At 37.5% G+C, this 18,045-nt stretch overlaps 1 protein-coding gene across 1 annotated transcript in view; it reads right to left on the reverse strand.

Moving 5' to 3' along the window:
- The window catches only part of TFAP2D (transcription factor AP-2 delta), a 59,048-nt gene that overhangs the window by 27,297 nt on the left and 13,706 nt on the right, over window positions 1–18,045 (reverse strand). The window contains exons 3-4 of the mRNA XM_006056751.4: window positions 16,906–17,071; window positions 16,453–16,571 (exon numbers count right to left, since the gene is read on the reverse strand). Coding sequence (XP_006056813.2) covers window positions 16,453–16,571; window positions 16,906–17,071 — 285 coding nt within the window. The remainder of the gene's footprint in view (window positions 1–16,452; window positions 16,572–16,905; window positions 17,072–18,045) is intronic.

Genomic DNA, 18,045 nt, shown 5'->3' on the forward strand with positions numbered 1-18,045 from the left:
TAGGAGGAAAACCGGAACCACCGTCAAGCAGTTCTGACTCCCCGCAAGGCTGACCATTAGACCAGACGGACATTAGAGATCCTACATTTTAGCGCCCTGGGCACAAAGCTCTATGGGCATGTCATTTTGTTGCTGCTCAACCTATAACCTATTCTCAATGTCACTGAAATATTCAGATATCTTTTCCATGATATCTTCCCTTGTGGCTTCCATAATAGCTTCCTTGTGGCTCAGCTGGTAAAGAATCCGCCTGCAATGCGGGGGACCTGGGTTTGATCCCTGGGTTGGGAAGATCCCCTGGAGAAGGGAAAGGCTATCCACTCCAGTATTCTGGCCTGGAGAATTCCATGGAATTCCATGGGGTCGCAAAGAGACACGATTGAACAACTTTCACTTTCACTTCACTGCCTTTTCCATGAGACCTATCAAAACATTGACAAAGGGTCCACATAATTTTTCAAAGAAGTTGGAACACTTTGGAAAGGCAAATAATCGAATTATGTCAATTTCATAACATTATGTTGCTAAAGAAAGCATACTGCAGAATTACAGAACTAGCGCTGTCAGGCTTTATGGGGAGCCTCAGTGCCTTTTAGCACTATGTACAGTGCTTCTTCAGTACATTATTAGAAATAATAATATTTTAAAGTACAGTATAATGATGAATAATGTTTGTTCTTTCATATAATCTAAACCCTGAGCAAACTTTTAAGACAAAGGGTAAAATGACTTATCGGCAAAGTAAGATTTGGCCACGGCTGTCAGTTTGGAAAACAACAGTATTTTAAAAACTCAATCAAGCCAATTCTTACTTGACCATTAAAACTTTAAAAAAGCAAGGTCTTGCTACATATGTACTAAGCATCTATTTTGCTCAAGGTGCAATGCTAGGCAGGAGTAAAGGGGGTATAAAAAGACTCCAAAGATTGTCCCTGTTTCTGGGAAGATGACAATCATATCAGTGATAGTAGTCACAGCAACAATAAACCCAGAAAACACCTTAGTAGCACTTCATAAATTATATGGCATCTATATAAGCATTATCTATAATCTGTACATGTTCATTAACATTATTCTAATATTGTATATAATGAATGCTGTCATATTGTATTACAAGTATCAAGTGACTATTAGAGATAAAAGATTTTCAGAGGAGAAGAAGGTGGTACTCATGGAAAGGTGACCAAACAGTCAATCAAATTTTGCCATGAAGAAATTAAAAAATAGTCAGATTTGATGTGTCAAACCTCATGTCACTCGTTTGGTGATTGGCCAAAGCAATGTATTTGATTCTGTTTTATATTCATAGAATAAAGAGTAGTCAATAAATCAATACCAGGAAGAAATAAAAACGATTAATATTACTACAGAGAAGGAGGAAAAGCTTATAGATAAATACACATAATAGGCTAACTAATTTCAATGAAACATCCCTTAGTAAAGATACTATTTTTTTCCCTCCAGAAAAAAAGTGAAATATTAATCTTTCAGATTGGGAAGCTCATATTTATAAAAATGACCCCAAAATTATCAACAACAGAAAACAGGAAAACATTTTAGGATAGTATAGAGCTGAAAAAATATAATCCTGAGAGTACTTTTCCCTTAAATTTTTCTTAGACACATTTTTTTCCCTTAGGATCTTTAGTTGCAAAAATGTAAATAATAATGTTCAATATTTGTTTGTGGGATTTTTTTCCCTAAAAGCTTCTATCTCAAAGGTTTTTCCTTATCTGTCTTAAGAAGAAAAAGGAACAAGACGAAGGGTTCTTTAATGATGGTTTAGTTATGTGATTTACGCCCACAGAGCTAATGGAAATTGGTAGGGTTCCTGCTCTTGTTTATTTCACAGAAAGGCACACTTAGCCTATGGAAAGCTCCACTGTCACTGTGCAGATATTAGTTAATACCCTGATTTGAAGTTTCAATGTGTACAAATATTAACCATACATCAAAATCAGACTTCCATTTATACAAGTGTGTTTAAATTTTATTTATGCTACTATGAGACATGAATGTTGCAATTCATCCTTTTCATTCATTCCCTGAGTCTTTAACAATTTTTTTCATTCCCCAAACCTGAAAAGCCCTGTTCTAGGCCTTGGAAGAGTCTAATATAAAAATATGATAATGTGGTCAAATGCTAGATCAGATAATGCTTTGTGAATGATCCAGTCATAATTTTCCCCTTAGTCTGTTTCAAAGCAGTGGCAGGTCTTAAGTTAAGACTTTTATATTCATGTGGTAGAAAACATCATTTTTCCTCCATTCAAAATAGAAAGATGACAAAATGGATAAAAAAGGTCTCTATATTGACTAGCCTGGGAAGTGCTAATTATTGGAGGGTCACACTTTTGGATAAAGCTGCAAGGTATGAGTAATATTTTAAAAGTGCTTATCATAGGAGTTGATCACCCTAACCAATTAGGAAAGAAAATGTGTGCTTATTTGACAGAAGGCACAAAGGTTTTTTTAAAGAAGGGCATTGTAGGGATGTCCCTGGAGGTCCAGTGGTTAAGACCTTGTTTTCCAATGCAAGGGGTGCAAGTTCGATCCCTGGTGGGGGATCTAGGATCCCACATGCCTCGTGACCAAAAAACCAAATGCAAAAGCAGCAATATTGCAACAAATTCAATAAAGACTTTAAAAATGGCCCACATTAAAAAAAATCTTAAAAAAAAAGGACATTGTAATGCCATGTAGGATGATGACTTTTGCTAAGAAAATGACAGAAGGGAGATAATTCAAGAAATTTCAAATGTGAGGTAAAAAATCTTAAAGCTTGACCCAGCAAAGAATGGCTATAGCACCTGACCAGAGAACAAACTCATGTGACCTTAGGACTCAGAAGTATTTTGCAACTAACACAAACACCTTTTATAACTTCATCCTTGTAGAGCAAGTTGAGTTATTTAAATTGATACATCTTCATATTGCGATATTCACACAGAAATTGATATTTAAATAAAAATTTAAGAGACTATTATAGATATACACACACATATATATGGATATATGTACATTTTTTTCCTCTACTGTTTGTGCAATAGAAGGAGGAGTGAAACAGTGCATACAGGGGAATGGCAGCATGCCTCTTAAATTTTATGCTAAAACCTGATTCTTGGGGATCTGGGTCATTTTATGCAAAGCTCTCACCGTGGAGAAGTTTTAAAAACACTTTGGATGGAACAGCTGCTATTTACATTTGCACTTTCTTCCCTTAGCTCTGTTTACTGCTTTCTCCTGCTTGTGAAGTAACATTGTTACTGGATGTACAGGGGTCCTACATCAAAAGAAGTGGCAAGTGAAGACACTCTGATGTGTAGTTAAAAGGTGTAGACTGTGCCACAAAGCTGTGGGTGTGAAAACCCAAGAATGAATGACTACATGGGTCCGTGAATTAAAAGCCACACGATATTCAGGAACAATGACAAATCTATAGTTCAATCCTGTACCACAGGCATCATAGAGTCAACAGGTTTAAGAAAAATGAAATGGGGGGAGCAGAAAAGCATGTGAATAAGACGTTGGGGGATTCAACTGATTGGTAACAATAAAAATCTACAAGCGTCTCTGTCTCTGTGGGGGGACAAAGTACCCATGTGAACAAGTAGGTGCAGTAACCTGGGGTGACAGTGATCCCTGAAGGGCTATAACCCATACAGCAAACATGGCTGCTGTTGCCTCATTTCTGGGCATGACGAGGTGGGCTGCCCCATGGTGGCTGTTTTCCAAAGTGGATTTAATCTCTTCCTTTATTTCAATGCATTGTGCCACCTGACAAACCAGTGCTAGCCCACCCCCACTTTTTTACACCACCGAAGCAACACAGTAACTTTGGCGAACACCTCCATTGTTATTTCATGCCATTGCAAGAATTACTATTTTAGAAGTAGATTACATGGGGATAGTAAGAGAGCTTAGAGTATTCTCAGTGCAAGGCTTTAGGCTCTCTAGGCCAAGGAGTGCCATCCTCCCCTTCCAAAAAAGGGGAAACCACTCAGGGTTTTCGATTTTTCAGCAGGAACAGTAGCAGTTGACAACCCATGTTGAGGATCTCTCTCCAAAAGTTGGTACAAGCAAAGTTACAGAATACGGGAAGAACATAAAGAGAGAATTTGCTCCCTGGTTTCAGGGCATTCATTTTTCACACTGTAAGGCAAAAAGGAAAAAAAAAACTGAAGGGTAAATATTAGGAAAAATGTAAATGGCAATTATTGATGCAGCCCAGAAATGGGCAGTTAATGGAAAAATGTTTTATGAAGAAAGTGAATTGCTCATTTTCCTGACATTCTGGGTTTCCCCATTATTTTACCTGAAGTAGATCTAAATGCATCTTTTTCAAAGATTTTTAAAAATTGGAGTATAGTTGCTTTACAGTGTTGTGTCAGTTTCTCCTGTACAACAAACATGAAATCAGCCACATGTGTACATATATTCTTTTCCTTCGCATCTAAATGTAGTTTAAAATAGAAATGAACACATCTGATTTCAACCTTTCATCCAGTCATTAAGGATTTTTTTCTTCCTTTACAATTACTGTATTTTAGAGGTAAATATATTTTAGACAACTATCAATAAATATATAAAACTAGTTTGTACTAAAGATACTTCTACATTATTATTCACTGGATAATTCTCACCAAACATCACTAACTGCATTGCCTTAGAAACTATTTAGGTTTAACTTCTTACTGTAATACTCAGTAGTATTCAATGGACGCAATAATTCGTATGTGTTAAATTCTACTCACATATCTGTGATTTCAATTTTAGTTACATGTATGGAAAATAATACATTCAAATCTATCTCTGGGATTATTCCAAGAAGTATCTATTGGAAAGCAAATTTGAGAGTATTTTCAAATCTAGATAAGATATTATATTAAATAAGTTATCTTATAACATCAAGCTGCAGTAAATCCTAAAGCTGAAGAACAGGCTTAATGTATCTGTTATAGGCATCCAAAAAGATTCTAATAGGAGTGCATTCTGTAACACTATATATCATACAACCTGGGTTATAGATAAGGGTCTTATAAGGTGGTAGTTTCTCTATTTAATGATGATTTTGTTTCAATACCAATACTTTGTTTTCAAAGTGATAGTTTTATTCCCCATTCCATGCCCTGTACTTAGTACAGTATCTGATTCATAATAGGTACTTAGTAAACATTTCTTAAATGGAAAAGCTTTCAAATATTTTATTGGCAAATTATAACAGTCTTGAGAAGTACCCTTTACAAAGAATCTAAATGAAAAACTAGAGCAAAAGAGAATTGCTAGAAAGAATGAAATAAAAAAAAAACACTGAGTATATCATTGTATCAGTGAAGCCATTGTTTTTCAACCCTTGCTATTCCCACAACCAGGGGGTCTGTTTAATAGGTGTATATACAAGTGCACACAAACACACATACACACACACACTCACACATACACACATCAGGGTTTCATCCTATATCATTTAATCTCTGGAGCCAGGGCATCTGCATTTTCTGAAAGCTCCCGACCGCCTCTCTAGCCAGGTTTGAGAATTACTGTCCTAAGGTGAAAGGAAAGCGTTATGTGGGAAGGAACTCTACAGCTTCTCCCAAACCAGGATTCTGTGGCTTATGCAAAAGAAAGCAGTTGCCACAGAGTTAATATTAAACTGTAAAGACCTCTGTCTGTCTGGGTTCTCTGTGTTCTGCCTTATTGGCTTTAACACAGTACACACCATAGAAACGAAAACAGCTATGTGGTGGTAATGGAGACATAGCATTCTTGGGGGAAAAAAGTCATCAGTCTATTAAAAACTACATTTGTATAAGGAGATTTAATGTAAGATAAAACTTGCTTATCATAACAGTAGGGGGAAATGAATTATCAATAAAAGATGTTGGGACAACTGGCTGGCCATCTGGGCCGAAAAAGCAAATAAAATTATATCTATATCATATATCCAACAACAAAAAACCTCCAGATGGATCAAAGATTTAAAGTATAGATCCACAAAGTAATTAGAAGATAAGGTAGGAGAAATATTTTATAATCTTAGAATTAAAAAAAGGACTTTCAAAGTATTATAATAAAAACTAAAAGCTATGGAATAAAATATATGAGAAATAGGATTATATCAATATAAAAAAGTTCTGCATGATATAGACCTGATCAAATAAGCAACCAAACAAAAAAGTCGTAATAGCAAACAGACAAACCAGAGACGGGGTGGAGAGGCTTCACAGCTCATATCAGAAACATACAACCTGTTTTCCTTGTATATAATGAGCACTTACAGATGAATGAGAGATATGTCAAAAATTACCCCACCAGTACAAAGTGAATAGACAAAAAAGCTCATGAGATTTTCCCAAGAATATACTTAATCTCTTTCATAAAAGATGGAGTTCATTTTTTTCCAAAGTAGCAAAATAATTAGCCTTTAATTAAAATAAATAAATTTAATTTTAAAAAAATAAATAAATTGATAGTACCCGTTTTGGACTAGTGTATAGAGGGAAGTATCGATACTTCTTATCTCCATCACTGATAAAACTGTAAATTTAAAACTACTGTAAAGAGCAATCTTCCAATAATCTCCCAAAATTACAAATGCAAATATCTTTTGATCCTATAACGCATTCTTAGGAATTCACTGAATAGATGTACTTGCATATCCATAGAATTATTTATATAAATGTGAGCTTGCTCACTGTAGCACTATTTGTGAGAGCCTATATGATATCTAGTGGAGTACTGGTTAAATACTTTATGATGCATTTAAACAATGGAATACTGTGAGTGTTTAAAAGAATGAACAACTTGAAAAACTGAAATAAAAAGAACACTAAAATAAGGTGTGAAAAAATGTGTAGGACAGTATGTATATGTTGCTATAAATTTTTTTATTTATTAAAAATAATTTATTTTTAATTGAAGGATAATTGCTTTACAGAATTTTGTTGTTTTCTGTCAAACATCAACATGAATCAGCCATAGGTATACATATGTCCCCTCCCTCTCGAACCTCCCTCCCATCTCCCTCCCCATCCCACCCCTCTAGGTTGACACAGAGCCCCTGTTAGAGTTCCCTGAAACATAGAGCAAATTCCCATTGGCTTAGATTGCTATAATTTTTAAAATGAAAACCAAAACTATGCACAGACACAATACACATACACACACACACACACACACACACACACACCTTCTTGGAAGAAAACAGACAAACCAATAACATTTCTTTCTTCCAGGAGGGGAACTAAATGAAGGATAAAGTGAAAAGAAACTATTTCACTCTTCTGTAACTTTTGGGTTTTTACCATCTATATAAATTATCTATTTAAAATTATATTAATTAAAAACAAAACTACTCTCTGACCTAGATCTTAGAAAGTTTTTATTCAAAACTCAAATATTTGTTGCAAATTAAAACCTAAGCAATTTCAAAACTTCCACTACTATTCAATGGGCATTAGACAGCACTAGGAATTATACAGTTTACAGTTTTATTAGAATACCTACAAATTTTGATAAATCTAAACAATGGAAATAAGCAGAAACAGGAGTGTTTGAAAAGCACATTAGTTGGCATAAACTTTGAAAGAGAGTATAATAGAAAACAGAAAAAAAAAAAAACAACTAGGAAAGTAATGCAGAGACATGCTTTCAAGGAGCATCACGATTCATGAGAGTGAGTACTAAGCTGGACCTAAGGGGTAGGGAAGGACTGAGCCAAACAGGCTTGGATAAACTTGACTTTTTGGGCCAGAATAGGAGTAGGACTCTAAGGACCCCACAAGCACACAGTCAGACACAAAGGCATGCATGTAATAATAGCCTATTTCCTCTACCCCTACATGTAAGCACCTTTCTCTCTGAAAATGTAAGAACCGTAAGACGCAGGTCAGAGAAGTATTGTTAGGAAGTAAGCAAACCATTTAAGAAAATCCCTCTGAGATTGTGTCTATTTATGCATAATATTATAAGACACTGAGACCAATCATTGACAATTCTGACAAATATTAGCTCTCAAATATTAGACAAGGATATTGGATTGTAATCTATCAATAGTCAAAGCAGAGCCTCTCAGATAGAAACTATTCCATGACTTAGAATAAGAAATTTACAGATAAGGGAATACCTACTGAAAAAGAGCCATTTTTCCAAGAAAGACCTTAAAATGACTAACATAGAGTGCACTGGAATTTACTTATTGAGTTCAACTCCACTGGCATCTCTGAAATGCAAAACTGTGCCCAAGAAGACACTGTCAACTCCAGAATGTGTGCAAAAGGAGACAGCAGGGTCCCCTAGCGATTGGGCTTTTGGAGAAGGAAATGGCAACCCACTCCAGTGTTCTTGCCTGGAGAATCCCAGGGACGGGGGAGCCTGGTGGGCTGCGGTCTATGGGGTCGCACAGAGTCGGACACAACTGAAGTGACTTAGCGGCAGCGGATCATATCACCAAAAGGAGCACCAACGAGAACAGTTACAATATAACAAGGAGTCAATTTATGGTCTTTCTTTAATATCATATACAGTTTTAGAAGAAAGCTAGACCTTGTCATCCCAGAGGAGGGACTAAAGCGGAAATATATCTGGAGTGGGTGGTGGAGATGTTATATCAGGATGATGGTCTTTTCAGACCTACAAACATGCCCTGAGTCCCTGGAGGTCACCCTTAAAGTCGACATACCCAGAGAAATCCACTGTGGTGCTTGTGTGAATATCATGGTAATATCAGCTTTGTCCTAAAATCCCTGAGAAGAGCAAACAATCCTGAGCATACCCCATAAGTGTATTATTACTGATACTAAAGGATTTTGGTGTTTTGAAGCCTCAAATAATGAACAATACCTCTTTCTAAATTAAACAGCCATAAACTAATTATTGAAAAAAAAATCTGCTCCCCATTATCTCTTTTAAAGGAAAAGAGTTCATTGTCAAGTTGATGGTTCTTTTCCCTGTTTTCTTGGAAATGCAATCATATTGACTCAAGATGAGAGACAAAAGGGAAATAGTGCCAAGTGATAGCACTCCTTTCTCCTATCTTTGGTTGGTTTGGCTGAAGTGGAAAGAAAATATTTTGTAAGATAGTCTAACTAACTAGATTGGCATCCTCTTGAAAGGACAAGAGATACTTTTTATAATTATTCCATAAAAATGGAAAGAACCAAGATTTAATGTTATTCTAACTTTGAGGGATTAAGTGGCAGCAGATGGTATATCAGGATGTTTTAAAACAAAAAGGACAAGAAAGCTCAACAAACGTGCTCAGGATTCCTACCAGCATGGGTTGTCCAATCCATAGTGAAAAACAGGCCAACTTCTTTCTATTCCTTGGTTATACTGTTACACTGTTATAACTATAAATATATAGCTGAATTCAGAAGTAGTTCAGCAATGCAACTGTTCAGAATCTATATCACTAACATAAATCTGAGTGGAAAACACATGATAATGTTGCAAACCAGACCTGGATTCTCCTCCTTGCTGTTCTCATAATCCTGTGCAAAATGGTGAATCTCACTGTACCTTCCTTAGTTTTCTCATTTGAGAATAATGATCACTAAATTTAATTGACACTAACTTTGTGCTGGGAACCCTGTGAACCACTCTACAAACATTCTGATTTCACTCCCATGACAATCTTATGAGGAGAGTACTGTAATTGGTGATGGACAGGGAAGCCCGGCATGCTGCAGTCCATGGGGTTGCAAAGAGTTGGACACAACTGAGTGACTGAACTGAACTGAACTGTTATTAACACTCCTTAACACTGATGCTCAGAGAAGCTGTGTGTCTTTGCTTATACGACACAGCTAGCAAGTGGTAAGTGGTAGAAGTGGGTTCATACAAGGTTATTTGACTCCAGAAGCACACTGTTAACCAGAGGTACTATGACTTAGTGTCTTGGACTACTCAGTCTTCCATTTCCCTCCAGGGCTAAAGTTTTATGATTCAGAGTAAATTCTGCTATGAAGTAATACTGTTAAGGAGAGTAATACTGTTTAAGGAGAAAAAAACGAGAGGACAGGTACTAATTTTTAACAACTGCCTCTGTGCCCCATGGCGTCAAGTGTTTAATCTAGCAAATGGATTTAATGCCACAAAAGACACATAAGGCAGATGTTATGGAAGAAAGGGGTGCTGGACTGTCCAAGGTCTGTCTTTTCTTTTACACTACAGAGTTGTTGCTAAGAAGGGTCGGGACACGACATTTTCTAGCATGTCTCACACCCGCCTCTGTAATTAGGTGTGCTCGTGGGACTGGCTGTCATGGAACGTAGACAGCAGCATGTAGGCTACTTTCTGGCCACGTGGGTAGGAAGCTGTGTCCTTTTACCATCCGATCTTTCTTTATTGTGAGCTGAGTGCACAGAACCTAGCAGAGGGCATAGCTAGAGGCAGAAGGATTCTGGCCCCTGAATGAGACTATGAGAGGAAGGAAGGGTCCCAAGGAGGAACACTCATGTCATCTGTGAAGACTGAGAAATAAGCTTCTATTGTGTTAAGCCCCTGAAATTTTAGAAATTAACTGTTATAAGAGATAGCACTACCCTAACCATTACAGATAGTATGACCTTTATCTGTATATTAGGAAAATGAAGCTTAGTCAGGTTAAGCAACTGACCCAAAGTCAGACAAAATGTCAAAAGTGATATTATGGGGGGTGTACAGGATAGGGTCTAGAAGCCTACTGATTTCTTTTTAACTAAATAAGGAAGCAATAGCAACAAAGGTTTTAGATTTGAAAGAGTGAATAGAAATCATACACATATTTGTAAATGGTCCCTTCTTTTGCTGATGGATATTTATGCCCTTCCCTCCCCCATATTTTTTTTTAAAATATATATGTTGTTCAGTCGCTCAGTTGTGTCCAATTCTTTGTGACCCCATGGACTGCAGCAGGCCAGGCTTCCCTGTCCTTCACTATCTCCTGGAGCTTGCTCAAACTCATGTCCATTGAGTCGGTGATGCCATCCAACCATCTCATCCTCAGTTGTCCCCTTCTCCTCCTGCCTTTAATCTTTCCCAGCATCGGGGTCTTTTCTAATGAGTAGAACTTGACCTCTAGCCATGACAAACTGAAAGGGCTTCCCAAGTGGCGCTAGTGGTAAAGAACCTGCCTGCTGAGGCAGGAGATATAAGAAACACTGGGTTCGACCCTTGGGTCAGGAAGACCCCCAGAGGAGGGCATGGCAATCCACTCCAGTATTCATGCCTGGGGAATCCCATGGACAGAGGAGCCTGGCAGGCTACAGTCCATGGGGTCACACAGAGTTGGACTGAAGCAACTTAGCACGCACTACATACATGACAAACTGAAAGCCGAGGCATTTATGTTTAAGGACTTAAAGTGTGCTTCAAACTCCTGGTGTTGCCTGAGAATGCTATGTGAGTTTCGCAAGTTCAGCAAAACTGTCCCAGGAAAGCGCCCCACTCAAGTAAACAAAACTTCCCTTCAGCAACACTCTGCAACTTTGACCATCTTGGAAAACCTCAAGTGAGGTGGGAGCGATGAGCAAGAATGACTACATACCTGACTCCTTATCTTTGTTTTAACACCACCAACACTGCAAAGATTGTTCTGGAGTAAAATGTAGGGGAGGCAGTTAATTGGTGATTCATAAATAATAAATATATAGCAAGGATATTAGAACTAGGACAATAATATTGGCCAAATTCTTGGAATGCTTTCCAGAGATAGAATTTTTCCCACTCTAAGAGAGTCTGGGATTATCCCAAGATCTCAGGAAGATCAGTAAATTGGGTTAAGTAAGTCTAATCTGAATTTTCCAGAGAATGACAACTCTTTGGTATTATAGATACTACAGTGGACTAAGGAGAAGTCATAGCAATGTGATTAACAAGGGTAAATAAAAAGAACTTCAGGCTTGCAATAAAGTGGATAAAAGAAGCTGTACCAACCATTAGTTATATATTTAAACCCCATTAAATGAAGGTATATAGGTAACAAGGAAACAGTTACATTCAGGGGATTCTGAATTCAAATACTTATATTTTATTATAGATCAAATATATCTGTACATGTGGACCAAAAAATAAATCCCCATTCTAAAGACATACCTTACTAAAATGTCCCCTTTCAAACAGCTTTAAAGGTGAAAAAAGTCAGCTACTTTTGAGTTTATCCCATTGGCTACTAGGTGCAATGATATTTGTAACAAATGTTGTGAATAATTTAAATATTGTAAATTTGCATGAAACAACCCTCTCATATATTCTTAAAACAGTCCCTAAAATAATGACTCTAATATGTTGATTTGACAATGATGCTAGGATGATTAATAGAGAGATTCCATTTAAAAGAAATATAGAAGGGAATGATTATAAAAATAATTAAAAACTAAATGATTGAAAACCCAAAGCAAACATGGAAATCTAGGAATATCATGATGAAACCACTACTAGATTAGGGACAAGTTAGTTGTTGGTTCCTTTTTTTTGATAAATAAACTTTCATTTGCTAATTTCAATCCCCATCATAAGGTACCTTACTGTTCATTGTTTGTATCTTGACAATGGTAAAGTTATGTCTGCATGGAGAGTCTAGTTGGGTCCGCATATACCACTCTTTCTTTGGGGTTTTTATCAAAATAGCAACAATGGAAAGGCTAAATTCAAATCATTCCCAGAAAGCAGCAGACAAGTACTGAAATGTCACAGAAGATGGACCTTCAGGAGATGTATTTCTAAGTGTGGTCAATGAGGAATAAAGCCAATCAGATATTACTTATCTTGTTCTCAAGTGCTATACCAAAATGGGAAAGGGCTGAACCATTGGTGAATGCATTGGGCCATCAGGAAGTTAAAAAATTTCCATTATCATATGTGAAAAGGATCGCCAGTCCAGGTTCGATTCATGAAACAGGGTGCTCAGGGCTGGTGCACTGGGATGACCCAGAGGGATGGGATGGGGAGGGAGGGGGGTTCAGGATGGGGAACACATGTACACCCGTGGCGGATCCATGTCAGTGTATGGCAAAACCACTGCAATATTGTAAAGTAATTAGCCTCCAATTAAAATAAATAAATTTATATTTTTTTAAAAAGCATTCACAATCACAGTGTATTTGTAAAATGCAAATAAACTTGATTGAAAGTTAAAAAAAAATTCCACATGATTGAAAAAAAAAACTAGTATTCTTTCCTACAAAACGAGAGGTTTACAAGAAAGCTGATGAACTATTTTTGACAATTAGAAATCTCATTTTAGAATTTCTGGAGAAATGCTTCTAAAATGTTGCTGACTCCTGTAAAAATGTTTGCTTGAGGGGCAAAAATATTACCCAAAGACATGGTCAAAGAAAGGTCCATGAATACCAACTAGTAAATATGGTAAAGTTTTAATATTTACTAGCTAAAATTATATAAGCAAAACACTCTTGAAATAACTAAATCAAATTCACATTAGCACCAAAAGGACCAAGGTCATAAAGTATTAGGTTCTCCTCTTACTTTAAGACAACTTGTAGTTTTTAAAACTGTCAGTCATGACGCATGACTCAACAGTGAGTCTTGAAATAAATTTAGTGGGCTTATGTTCAACATTTAAAAGTAGTGGGTCTACAATTAGCATTCTAAAATAATATAAAAATATGGAATAGAATAAAAATACTATAATACATATTAATGTATATAATATAGTATATAAATGAAACTTAAGGTGTGTGTGTGTGCATATGTGTGAGAGAGACAGAACACACATTTGAAGGTCATAACATAATATGTGGGGAGTTGAGAGACACAAACAGTCCTTTTGCCCTTAAATCTCATTTTTTCAGTTCCATCAAAATGCCTGGCCTGGAATTCACCAATGAAATATTTCTTTCTCTACATCGTGAATATCTGGGGGATTTCAAAAGCATCCAGTGAAAAGTAAGATTTGTCTGTAGTACTCTGCTCAGTGTTATGTGGCAGCCTGGATGGGAGGGGAGTTTGGGGAAGAATGGACACATGTATATGAACGGCTGAGTTCCTTCGCTGTTCACCTGAAACTGTCAGAACATTGTTAATCGACCATACCCCAAAACAAAATAAAAAAGTTTAAAAGAGAAAAACATAAAGTAAAATGTATCTGGGAAGAATAAAATTTTAAGTTTCATCAGCCAAGGCTGACATAACTCCTCTGTGACCAGAAGTCAAATGAATAGAACCCAAGTTAGGCATTTTTGTGATAAGAGAGGTTTGCTGGAAGAGTAGATGCCAAAAGCATGAGATTGGTCCTAGAATTTCACACATTTAACCTGTATCCTTTCTGGTAGCATTGCTCAAGGATTCTCTCACCGGGTACTTGGTGTTTCAGGATACCATAAAAATTAACAAGAAGAAATGTGAATATGTGCTTTTAGGGTTCTCAAGGTTTTACTGGGAAGCCTGGTGTGCGCAGTCCGTGGGGTCACAGAGAGTCAGATGTGACATAGCGACTGAACAAAAACAACTGTTATTATATTGTACGTCTTGTATTATTTGCCTGTGTGTGCCGGCATTCCAGCATGTGAATATCCATATTTACAGACACTGTGGATAAAGGTCTTCCTTGAAAGTGAAAGGAAAGTGAAGTCGCTCAGTTGTGTCTGACTCTTTGGGACCCCGTGGACCCCGTAGGCTACCAGGCTTCTCTGTCCATGGGATTCTCCAGGCAAGAATACTGGAGTGGATTACCATTTCCTTCTCCAGGAGATCTTCCCGACCCAGGGATCAAACCCAGGTCTCCCGCATTGGAGACAGACGCTTTAACATCTGAGCCACCAGAGGTCTTTGCTTTTCGTACTAGCTACATGAAAAGTATCTCAAGGAACATTTAAATCAAGGATCCTTAAACCTCATTATATATCAGGGGGTATTTTAAAATAAAGATAGGTGCACCATACCCCCAGAGACTACATTTCAAGTGGTTTGGGAATGGGGTCCAGGGATTTTTAATAAACATCCTCAGCTGATTTTACTGTGGAATTGGGTTTGAGAACCAATCAAGTTCTTCTGTTCATGTAATTCTTGAATTCACCATTATATTTTGAACATACTTTTGTTCTTTTGTTAGGTAGCTATAATTTTAATGATGTTTTTTACTTAAGCAGGAATCTGCTTCTCTTTTGAATGAACCCATGAGTCATTTTTTCTACTTTGACCCCTATAAGTGGATTATGAGTCAACTTCCTTACTATATGCCAGCTCTCAGTATCAGCACACACAGGCAAGTAGTACAAGACGTACTATATAATAACAGTTGTTTTCATTCAGTCGCTAAGTCACATCTGACTCTCTGTGACCCCACGGACTGCGCACGTCAGGTTTCCCTGTCCTTCACTATCTCCCGGAGTTTGTTCAAACTCATGCCCATTGAGTCGGTGATGTTTATTAAATGTTCATGGCCAATAATAATATTGTGGTTGTTATCATTACTACAACTAGGAAGTAAAGCAAAGATACCTGTTAAAAGCAAAATCACCAAAGTGATTTTGTCAAGACCAATGTCAAGAACACACTACTTCACAGAGTTGTTCAATAAATAGTGTGTGTTGATAATCTGGAAAAGGACAAGATATTTGTTTTTGTGTTTCACTGACTTTTCACCTCCTACAGTGCCTTATAGACATCGGGAAATCAATGCAAGGAAAGTGTCACAGGTGTGTACAGGTGAGTCTTGGCAAAAAGGTTCTTTCCTTCATTTTTAAAACAATAGCATTCTAGGTTATACAACAACTCTCCCTGACATTCAACTGCTCCTCTACAAAGTGTGAAAGATGTCCAGTGATATCTTTTCTTAGAAGATTGAACGAGAATATGTATAGTTCTTACAGAAGAAACACAAAAGAAAAAATAAATTGAAAAAAAAACTTATTAAATATGTTATAGAAAACATGTTATAGAACATATTCTATAACACAGAATATGTTCTGTGTTAACCCCATTGGTTAGCCTTTGTGGGTCAGCTCATTCGCTCATAAAGCCATGGAACTTCACTGTACCTTAAGAGATGTCTACAGGATTAATACAATGTGCTCTCAGACTCGTGACCATGCATTGAGTCCTGTGAACTCCTTATAAAGGATTATTGGTTATCCTGTAGATCATGCTGCACTGAATAACAATTAGTTAAGCCAGATTGATCTGAACTTTAAAATAAACAATAATAAAAAAAAAGCTCAGTTTTTTGTTGCTGTTATGTGGGGAATACTTGTCTAAATATCAAAATTTTCCATTGCTATCGTCTTTTCTATTACTACTAAGATTAGTAAATGCAATGATAGTCTATGAGTCTACATCTAAGCCTTCTATTAAGTCTAATTGAATCATCACTATCACAATTAGTTGGGAAATTCACCTGTAAATCAACTGTCTTTAACATATAGACAAAAATGAAATGGCTTCATCAACAAACCTGAATTTCAAAGAACTGCTAACCTTCCATCATTACTTTGCTGTGCTGAAAAGTCCTACCTTCAACTAAGGAAGTGAGCAGGGTAACGTTGGCTGCTTTCCGTCTTCCCGCTGGCAAGTTCAGACCCAGCCTATCCAGCTTCTCCCTCAGGCAGCGACCCCCATTCTTGGATTTTGCTCTGTCCAAAAACAAACAAAAGCTAGGTTTTGCAGGTTGACATTTAGAGGAAAACAATGAGAAGACTTGACCATCTGAGGTGTTCAACGTGGGACAGAAGACATGAGGGCTGAGGGTTGAGGAGTGTGGTACCATACAGTTAGAAGATCACAGTGCCAGTGACTTCCCTGGCCGCCCAGTGGTTAAGACTTCGAGCTGCCAATGCAGAGAGTGCAGGTTCAATCCCTGGTCAGGGAACTAAGATCTTAAATGCCACACAGTGCGGCCAAAGGATAAAACACCAACCCCCCCCCCACCCCTCAAAACTACAGTATCAGAAAACTCCTTTGTCTTACCTTCTCAAAATGCCTCCCAAGAGTGAAGCGTTGAGGCATTCAGGGGGTGAGAGGCGTCTCTTCACCTCGGCAATGGTCACCTTGTATTTGGAAGTAGAACTGAGAAGGGACAGACGACCAGGGACAGAGCAAAACAAGTCTGTGGGGTTGACCACACAGGTGCCACCTTTGGAGGGAAAAGTATATTATATATTAATGACCATGAGCACAGATACTAATAACTATATAAAACATAGTTACTATCATGGTGGTACTTAGGATTTGGAAATACACAGTATGATTTTTCTTATACATCCACCACCTGGGTCATCTCAGAAAGCTGCTCTGAAGATGTCTCATCCAATAACACTCAAGCTTTGGTTTTCAAATATCACACAGAGAATGTTTGTGAGGGTATGATTTTCATTTTAGCCAAAGTTAGCATCCTATGAAGTGCTGGCTGGCCCACCAATGTTCATTTTGCCATCATCCACACCAAGAAACACTTCAATTAGTTAAAAACCTCAAACTATACCAACTAGCCCACAAAGGATAGGTATGATATAGTCATGGCTCTGTGTATGTGTGTGTACACACATATACACAATGAATAGATATAATTGTATCCATGACTTACTATATACACAAAAGTTTTGAAAGCTCTGTTCTAAAATGATTGAGAACTGCCATCTCTCTTTCCTCGTCTATCTGCCAAGTACAGGCATCAAAGTCAGTTAGTCCCCAGGTACCGTTAAAAATCGCGTGCCCATTGCTAGACACCTCCAACCCATATGTGCATGCGTGTGTGCGTGCTAAGTCGCTTCAGTCCTGTCTGACTCTTTACGACACTATGGACTGTAGCTTGCGAGGCTCCTATGTCCACGGGATTTTCCAGGCAAGAATACTGGAGTGGGTTGCCATTTTCTCCTCCAGGTGATCCTCTGGACCCAGGGATCGAACCTGTGTCTCCTGTGGCTCCTGTATTACAGGCTTTACTGCTGAGCCACTGGGGAAGCCCTGCACTGTGCCTGGGACACACAAACTTGAGTTAACATTAGAACATAGTAATAGTAACATATAAAATGCTAGTGGCCACTAGCCACAACTAATACTGCTGTGCTTGTTATTATTACTACTACTAGGGAACAAAGCAAAGATAAC

This window comes from Bubalus bubalis, chromosome 2, assembly GCF_019923935.1.
Source record: "Bubalus bubalis isolate 160015118507 breed Murrah chromosome 2, NDDB_SH_1, whole genome shotgun sequence".
Lineage (NCBI taxonomy): Eukaryota > Metazoa > Chordata > Mammalia > Artiodactyla > Bovidae > Bubalus > Bubalus bubalis.